Source organism: Talpa europaea (genome assembly GCF_964194135.1).
Source record: "Talpa europaea genome assembly, chromosome: 16".
Classification (NCBI taxonomy): Eukaryota; Metazoa; Chordata; class Mammalia; order Eulipotyphla; family Talpidae; genus Talpa; species Talpa europaea.
In genome coordinates, this window is record NC_140084.1 from 27,483,928 (window position 1) to 27,493,844 (window position 9,917).

Sequence of the window (9,917 nt, forward strand, 5' to 3'; positions counted from 1 at the left end):
ACAGTGCCCACAGATTTCAGCTGTCAAGTGCAAGAGGGACAGCAGCACCATAGCCCCAACACCACTGAGAAGGGCAATGTGGCCTTGCTTCCCTGCCATGGGTAGGTAGGGGGCTGGCTCTCACTAGGAAGGTCCCCCTTGGGACCCACTTGCTTCCACTTACAAGATAAGAGCAGGCACAGCCCCAAGTTAACAATGCCCAGGGCGACACCATGCCCTGCCTGATGTGACACGGTTAGAAAGATGAGACACCCTCGAGGTATTGTGTCACCTAATCATGAGGAAATGTGGGGAAACCCACATTCAGGGAGCCTCCAGCAAAACAGAAATGGTGACCCCGTGAACGACAAAGCAAGAAACTAGAGTCTCACAGCCCAATGCACTGTGCGAGTCCACACCTGAGGGGAAAAAAACAACATTTTGGGGCTCAAGCAGGTACTAGGAGTGTAACGGGCACCCTGCACACGTGGTGGGTGCTGGGGATCAGCATTCTACCCACGTTAAACCTCTGGAGGGTCTCTGTGCTGCTGTCGGGGAGGAGACACACAGTGCTGTGTTTCTGGGGTAGAGAGACATGGTATCTGCAACCTACTCTCTGAAAAGAAGTTTATTATTTATTTAGGTACATAGGAGAAACAGAAAACAAATGTGCAGAAATTAAGCAGTTGACCAATCCGGGGCAAAGTGAGTTCTTTCAATGACAAATCAGGAACTTAGGTTTGGAACTATTTCAAAACATTTTTTAAAAAATTAAGAATTCAGGGCCTCCCTGGTTACACAGGGGTTAAAGACAGCGCTATCAAACTACAGCCACCGCAGCACAGGTTCAATTCCTGGCTGGCCAGGGAGCAACCCAGATGGTGCAGCAGACCTCTCCTGTCTTGCCTGCTGCTCCCCTCAGCAGCATATTTTGATAGCTCTGCCTGTTCTGCTCCCCATTCTCTCTGGTGAATACTCTCACCCCCTGCACCTCTGGCTTGAACACCAGTTCTTGTATGCATAAATAAATAAATTGTTAAAAAATAATAAAAATAAAAATTAAGAATTCACCCCTGATGTCCAAATTTGTGTCTAAGACACTAATTATCACTGAAGGACATGGGGATAAAAGAGCTCATCTACCAGTCGAGGTATTCCAGGGACTCCCCAACTCACCAGCAGAAGCCCCGGCTGAGTGAATAATGCACCCCCTCACACCGAGCTGCAGCCTGGACCCTGCTCACACAGCCGCTCCTCAGAGGCAGACCCCCCCACTCCATGAGCTGCTGTGTGCATGTCCAACCATCTTGGAACACTGATGTGAGAGGCCCTCCCCACCATACACACAAGTGAGCTACCCTGGCTGACCCACAGGAGACAGATACCTTTCCGTTCAGGGTCTGAAAATGTTCTTCCACTGGTATCAAAATATAGGACTCAAACTGGCAAGTAGACTGCACATTGCTGGACAGGCTTCCTCTGCAGGGCACTAAGACCTGGGGAGAAATAAAAGGGTGAGCCTGGAGACTCCGGCAAAACCAGATGGATCCAAAAATGCACTGCCTGGAAGTGCGGAGACCCACATGGAGAAGGCAGGGAGAAGGCCTGCCGTCCTTGGACAGAGCTCCCACCCCAGGCTGACTGAGGATGGGGGGGTCCTCTTGGAGCACTGCACACAGGCAGCTCATGGCCACTACCATGGGCCCCCCCCCCAGAACTAGTGCCCCCCTCTACCCACAGCAGGCTCAGGATGAAGAAAGGATAGTGTGTTAAGTACAGGATGGTGAAACTGAGAAGCCCACGTAACCCCACAGCCCGAATGATCAACACTGCACTGAGGCACGTTTCCTTCCCATCTCTTTCCTATGCTTTTTTTTCTTCTAAGCCTAACTGTGGTCATAGTTTGGAAAGATGCAATGAAAATAACAGATGGCTGCCGCCACCACCAGAGATTTCTTGGGGTGCCAGACTCTCTCCAAGGCAGGCTCAATCTGAAACATGAGTTTTGGTCCAACTGTGGCCACCACAAATATCAGGCCTCTGCTTTTGAGCTCAAAGCAGCGTGGGCAGGACTTAGCACCCACACCACCTCTGTCCTGGCACAGGGACCCAGGTCTAGAAGGAGCCCCTCAAGTGCACCTGCCAAGGAGATGAACAGGGTGGAGTCCCTTGGAGCCCTGTGTGCTCAAGTGAATGCTTGGGCTCCCCTCCTGGGCTCAGCTTCCCAGGGACTGCAGTGGGCGCACTGTTCACAGAGCGCCGCCGGACGCACCTGACACACGCTACCCGTTGACACAGACCCTCAATGGGCACAGCTCACATTCTGAGAAAAGGTGGCCCTTTTCCTGCATCTCTCTGAGCAGTGAAAGCAGCATAAGCCCCAGGGCTCAGCCAGTGGTCCTCAGAGCTAAGCAAAGTATCCAGACAGAGCTCACTCCATCAGACAACCACCCTTTGGAGAGCTGACTCCAGCCAGAGGCAGAGACATAAAGCACCTCTCGGGCCCCTCCAAAGAGAAGAATGTCCCAAAGGGTAAACTAAAAGCCACTCAGCTACAGGGAACACCGTAGAACACAGCAGAGTGAAGGTTCACATGAACCAACACGAAGCTTGAGAAAAACAAACAGAATCAGCTCGTTTAGCGCTCGGGCCCTGACCAAACACCGTGGCCACCGGAAGAGTGCCTGATGGAGCGGAAGGCTGCCGCCTCCATTCCACAGTTACTGGAAGGCCCTGTGGCCTCTATGGGGACAGCACCCACATTTCAGCAGTGGCGGGCTGGAGGTAAGGTGGACAGTGAGGAGCTTGTCCTCCGAACACTAAAGTGGATGGATGTGCAGTGGCTACCCGCACTCCCACAAACAGGTGCGAACAACTGTAGACAGTCTGTGTTGTCCCTGCAGTCTCTAATAGCAAGAAGAGGTGACGACTTAGCAATGTCCTCTTCCACAGACTTGTGGAAGTCTGAGCAATGGCTGCCATTTCCAGAGCATTCTTACATGTGGGATGCTGTGCCGAGTGGTTCATATGCTGTCACCTCTGTAAATCCCCACTGTGCAGGCCCAGAAACAGAGACTCAAGGGAGTCAACAACTCATCCAGCTGGGAGGGGCAGAGCCACCCTCCTGACAGCTGGCCTGTCTAGCCACCTTCTGGAACCAGGGAGGGAAGCCTCCTTTGCAGAGACACTCAAGACTCTCTTTGGAGCCCTGGGGAGCACTTGTCATCAGGAGCTTTCTCAGGTGGCTGGGAAGAGCAGCTCACCTCTCTCCACACAGAGGGAAACACAAACTCCTCAAGCAGGAGAGTCAGTCAAAAATATCCTAAGCCTGAACTCCCAACTGGGGCTGTGGCTCGGTGTGGCTGCCCAGCGCCAGGAGAGACCAAGTCCCTGAGGTTTCTACTGCTCCACCTCATACCATTGCTAAGTCAAAAAAACTGTGCATCAGGGGCCTCCCTGGTGGCACAAGGGGTTAAGATGCAGCAATATGAAACTACCCGCAGCCAGGAAGGTGACCCACATGGTGACTACCCGGCCAGGAAGGTGACCCACATGGTGCAGCAGACCTCTCCTGTCTCGCCCGCTGCTCCCCTCAGCAGTGTATTTCAATCAGTCTGCCTGTTCTGTTCTCCACTCTGTCTCTGGTGAATCCTCTCACTCCCCACACCTCTGGCCTGTACCCCAGTTCTTGTATGCATAAATAAACAAATCTTAAAAAAAAAACAAAACTGTACATCAGAGCACTGTAAACTGGGGATCTTCTGTATACTTTTTGGGTTTCCTTTGGATCCTGATTTGAGCAAACCAAGTATAAAACCAACCAACCACAAGATGATCTGGTAAATCTGGCAGATATTAGATATTTAACAATACCAAAGAATTAGTTATTGAGGAGTTATTTAGCTGTAATGACAGCACTGTACTGTGGATTTTGTAAAAAAGAGGCCTTGTCATTTAAAAATACATTCCTAAATATTTATAGATGGAATCACATGAATGCCTTATATAATTTTCTGGGATTGGCTTCAAAATAATCCTGTGGTTGAGGATGGACGGCACAAGAGGCAGAAGTGAGGAATGGCTAAGGATCACGCTGAGGCTGAGTGATGGATCTGAGGGGCTCATAATTCTTTTCTTTCTACTTATACATGTTTGAAATTAAGCATAATAATATTAACTTTTAATAAAGGTAAAACTAAAGAACAGGGAGGCCCTCAAGTACGAGCCTGGGGGGTTCCCGGCAGCAGAGAGCACAGAAGGAATGATCTGGAGACTGAGGGTTGGCTGCGGGCAAGGGGAGGCCGTGAAGCCCCTCGAAGGGGCTGCCCACAGTCAGAGGGACTGAGAAACGGTCCCGTGCCAGCTGCAGGGATGAAAGAGTCACCAGCCCCACTCAAGGATGAACCTCTGAGGACCAGAACTTCTGAGGTGCACAGACAACTGCACTCCAACCACCTTACAATCTATTTACCCACCTCCACTGGCACAAGCCCAATCGGCTCCTCTGCGTGTCCCCATCACGGGCACACAGTCAACACAAAATAGGTGCCCAACAATGTTTGTTACTCAAATAGGGAGGCCCAGTTTCAGGGGCCCTGTCAGTTTTCAGGCAGATAGCACTGCCTGGAGCATTTCATTACAAGCAGAATTCAGCAGTTGGCTCTCTGGCTCCAGCCATCTCCTCTGAGTGGAGATGGAGTGAGGAAGTCAGCCAGACAGGGGGACGAAGCAACCCTGAACCCTGAAACTGCCCGCAGGAAGCGGGGGCCAGTGCCGGGGGTGGGGGAGCAGGGGGTCTTTCCCAGGGAGATTCAGATGTCTTCTGAAGCAAACATTAGGAAGTTGTAACACACAGTGTAGAGTCACAGCACAGTCCATAAGTTGCGACCTATTCATTTCAAAGTTGAACAAAACTTTTTATTTCACTACCTTATTTAAAGAAATTACCATAATTAAAGAAAAACCAGTAAGAAAGCAAGAATTGTCATTAATGATACCAAGTCTAAAGCAACCCTCTGCAAATCCCCCCAGGCTGGGTGTGCAACCCACGGAACCAGTGACAACTTCTGTCCTGATACTCATTCCTCTGTCCTGCAAATGGCCTATTTCTAGAATCCCCTGAAAGCTTGCTGTGCTCCCCACTTATCTGTGGGACCCTGTAAATCCAGTGCAGTGCCTGGCACATAGTAGCGGCTCTACAAATGTTTGTGGGCTGAGTCTACACTAAACACCCTGGAACATAGGCCTCAAAGCCCTTAGTGATTTGACCAGTGATTTTTTTTGAAAGTTAGTTCTTTGGAACTTAAGAGACATGTTTCCAGACTAGCCTTCAAAAGCCTCTGTACCCTATAATTAAAGGACCACAATAAAAGGATCAAATTTAATCTCCTTTTGTAATTGTTGTTTTTCCTATAGACAAAGGGACCAACCAGTCCACCTGGGGATCATGGGGGCCTCCCCCAGATGCCCCATGGACACAGCAGGCATGCAGCAGGCCCTTTGAAGCCACAGCTGCATAATCATCCAGGTGATGATAAGCACAGGGGTAACCATGACAAACAGTGTGTGGGTGTCCCAAGGACCAGGGGACACTGGAGGCATCTGCCTGGCCACAGAGGAATCCCCATCAGAGGAAGACTTGGGAAGGACACCAAAGTCAAGGAGGGGCTGGGGGCAGAGGGGTTGGGGGTAGGGACAGTCAAACTGTACCCCCAGCTGCCACCTGCCATCATGTGAGGACAGGCAGTCCATGTGCATGGCTTGTAGGGACAAGTGTAGGGGCAGAAAAAACCTTGGGGAACATTTTAAAGTGGTGATCTCACCCCTTTCAAAGCCCACTAAAAGGCTCTATTCCCCAGGGCAGATTCAAAAACAGCCAAACTAGGCCCAAGGATCAAGCCCTATGAAAAGAAATGTAGCATTTATTTGCTGAGGACACACGGATCTCTTAGAAAGTATGAGCACTCTTCCAGAAGTAATTGGAATTGTTTTCCTTCAACCAACAGGTATGCACGGAGCACTGCTCAGGAATGAGCCAGCGCCCATCACCCAGCCAAGAGAGGGCAGGAGCTGGTCATCAACATGAACCGGGCTGAGCAGCCCAGCTATCGCTGCTTCCTGCTGTTGACTTCTGCTGAGAAATGGCCTCGCTGACTCGCGCCTCCACTGAACCAAGCCCAGCAAGGCCAGAAATTCAGTGCTGCCAAACGTGGGCCTTGAACAGCTCCTCATGGTCCCATGGATGTCGACAGGGGCTAGAGTTAGGGGCTCAGGGACTTGGGTCCACTGCGGACTTGGATCAACACAGTTTGAGAAGAATCTCCCCTTCCTTGGTATAGCCAAAACTAGTGCGCAAGACAGAAAAGTTCTTATTCAGGGCTTCACTGGTAGCACAATGGGTTAAGTCTCAGCACTATGAAGCTATCACGCCAGCCACAGCAGCACAAGTTCAATCCCAGGGAGCTGACCCACAGGGCACAGCAGACCTCTCCTGTCTGGCCCACTGCTCCCCTCAGCAGTGTATTTTAATCGCTCTACCTGTTCTGCTCCCCGCTCTGTCTCTGGTGAATACTCTCACCCTCTACACCTCTGGCCTACACCCCAATTCTTGTAAGCATAAATACATAAATCTTATTTTTTAAAAAGTTCTTATTCAAAACTCTCCTTTCATTAAAGCGAGTTTATTACTGAAAAAACATCTACTGGGTGACAGAAACTATGCTCTGTGCCGGCAACAGAGTGGTGGCTGAGACAGAGATCGCCAGAGCTCACTGAGAAATAACAGCTCTCCAGTGTGTGGTATTTTTTTTAAAGCAGAAGGGAGTTACTTATGACAATATGTTCTTATCCAGACAGTATTTTTATTTTTTTTTAAATGCCAAATAGGTTTTTTTTTTTGTTTGTTTTTTTTTAAGATTTATTTATTTTTACAAGCACTGGGTACAGTTAGAAGCATAGGAGGGTAAGAGAATTCACCAGGGCCAGAGAGGGGAGCAGAACAGGCAGATGGACTGAAAACACTGCTAAGGGGAGCAGTGGGTGTGACAGGAGAGGTCTGCACGCCATGTGGGACCCTCGCCCGGCGGCCGGGGATTGAACTGGCGCTGCAGAGGCTTCAGGCAGCTTTGCAGCCGAGCGCTCAACCGCTGCGCCACCAGGGGAGGCCCCAGACAGTATTTTTAAATAGAAGGAAGATGGGCAAGAAATATTTCCTGTATCAGGCACAGCCCTCCCGACTAACAAGATTGCTTCTGTGTCCTAGATTATGTCTCTGTAATGCTGACCAGTTATAATCAGCGTATATTTGCCCAAAATGTTGTCACCTTTCCCACTAGCATTTAAGCTCCATGAGGGCTAAGATAATGATGCATGTTCTTTTTTTTTTTTTTTTTTTTTTTTTTTTTGTGGGACCCTCGCCAGCGGCCAGGGAATGAACCGGCGCTGCAGAGGCTGCGGGCAGCCTCGCAGCCCAGCACTCAACCGCTGTGCCACCAGGGGAGGCCCTGCATGTTCATATTTTTTGCAGCATCCCCAGGATCAAAGACTACTTAGAGCATCATTTCACAACAAGTATGGAAGAAGAGTTGACAATGAATGTCTTTGGTAAGCTTTACGAGATGAGATTTTTATTATCTTGATAACACCTATATTTCCTAATTTTTTTTTATAATGAATTTTACGGTGTCTAAAATCCAAAGCACAAAAATCCCAGGGCACATACAGGAGTCACAACACCAATCATAAGACTTTAAGAAATCAGGCTTCTGGTGGTAGAGGGGTGTACTAAGGAAGGTGAAAGGCAGCCGGGAAGCTCAAGTTGACGTGAGCTGAAATGACTCCTCCTTTCGTGCAACTCATCAACCACCTGACAGAACGTGGGACAAGTCACGCCACTGGCACGAAGAGCAGGGATATGGGAAAGAGGCAACACACAGCAAGAAGTTCTCAAGCAGAGACCACAGAAAGAGGGCACTGGTTTGTCTAAGCAAGATGCCTGCTGATCTCACCAGCACCTAAAAGTGAGGGAATCTCCCTCAGGCAGCAGATGCTGTGGCCTCGCTGCCCCTGCAGGCTTTAAAATGCCTTTGACAGGTATGTATGAATGTGTCTATATGTTCCCTAATCCTAGGGAAGTGAGCATCATCCCACAGATGAGAACTCACTGTGGGCTGAACATCATTTCTGCCCCTGAGAAGCCCTCAAGGTCAAATGGGAAACAAGCAAAACAGAGGTGAACATATACAGTGAGACCAGTGTCACCTGAAACTGAGAGTTCAGAGACAGGATTACACCTTGGACTGCTGCAGTCCCAGGAGGCTTCCTGGAAGAAGCAGCTCAGGACAGTCCCACTCTGCTCATTTGACAAGTTGAGCATGGTCTGGGGTCTATAACACTGAGTAGATCTGCAACTAACTGCCTCTAAACAACCAAACTCTCACATATTTCTGGCCTTGTAGGCAGTGCCAGATTCATACCTAATGGAGAAGGACCGCCTTGCACTTACAATGCCATGGATTTGAGCCACCTTGCTGCATAAGTCCGGACGCCACTTCTGAAGAGCCAGATAGAAAGGGTTTTTCAGGAGATCTTCATCATACAAAGCCATATGGACTTCAGATGGGGCAAAAGGAGTCTCCTGGGATAAAAGAAAAAGGCAGTAAATGATCACTTTCAGATTTATATCCCACATAAAAGTCTTGATTTGGCAATTTCTAAAAAGCACCCCTGACATGTATGATTCTATTCTGCAGACTGTTTTTTTAGACTATAGACTTCACACTCCATCAGGAAATATCAAAGATAACCCACCAATTCCAGGATGACTCTTTTTATTGATTAAATGAATAAATTATGTGCTGAAAATCCTATTAAATGCTAAGTCATTGTAAAAGTAGAAATGGCTATTTTTAGAACATCTTACATGACCAAAATTATGACATTTTAAAAAATATGCATACATTTTAATGAAATATTTAGGCATACAGAAAAGCATGGAGTAATAACGCAAACCTACCACCCAGAATTACCAAATTTTAACAGTTGGCCATATTTGCCATAGATTTTTCTTTGAATAAAATACATCAGAATAGATTGGGATCCACCAACTGTGCCTTTATGATCCCATTCTCTATCCCAAGCACTATCCTAAAGTTTTTCTTCTTGCCCAAATTTCTATAACCAATCTAAAGTACTGTTTTGTGAGCTTCAAACTTTACATAAATGACATACAGTGAGTATTCTGAAACACACTTCTCAATCAACATTATATCTTCAAATGCACCCATGCTAATCCACTCAGCTCTCATTCATTTACTAATTCCTACTGCGTAGTATTCTTTTAATTGAACATGCCACAGTTTATTTAATATCCTGTATTAAGTTGCTACCACATTTTCAGATTTACAAACACTGTGGCAATGAACACTCTTATACCCTTAGGTGTTTCCTGAGCAAGGAAGTAGCAACGTCCTTACTGGAGGAGCAGCAGGGTGCATCTCCTGCACCCCCAGCGGATGTGGACAATTCTTTCTACCCCCATGACAAGTACATGAGCTACTCTTCCTCACATCCTAGTCAGCACTTCTTGGTCTCATCAGATTATCTCATTTTTCTCAATCTGCCAATATAAAATAGTTTGCCTCTTTTAAATTTCATTTCTCTACTAAAATTTAAATAATTTCCTTATTTTCTATAAATTAGGTCTTCTGCCATTTTTCTGAGCTATTGGCCTTTTCCTTAAAATTCACACTTTTTATATGGACAGATACTAAAAGATGTCGCAAACATCTTCCAATCTATGACTAATCTTTGCACTTTTTCAAATGAGTGTTTTCAAAAATAGAAGTGTATGGTTTTAACATAGTTGTTATTGTCAATCTTTGCTCCAATGGTAAGTGTTTTTTGGCTCATAGAAAATCTGCCTATCATCTGGTATGCCT

General features: G+C 47.5%; 1 protein-coding gene across 1 annotated transcript in view; it reads right to left on the reverse strand.

Annotated features, from left to right (window-relative positions):
- ANKRD27 (ankyrin repeat domain 27) overlaps positions 1-8,584 on the reverse strand; it is a gene marked incomplete at both ends in the record, with an annotated part of 39,270 nt that extends 30,686 nt beyond the window's left edge. Inside the window, 2 exons of the mRNA XM_084256851.1 lie at positions 1,365-1,475; positions 8,483-8,584. Of these exons, the coding sequence (XP_084112977.1) occupies positions 1,365-1,475; positions 8,483-8,584 (213 nt within the window). The remainder of the gene's footprint in view (positions 1-1,364; positions 1,476-8,482) is intronic.
- Between the last annotated feature and the right edge of the window lie 1,333 nt (positions 8,585-9,917).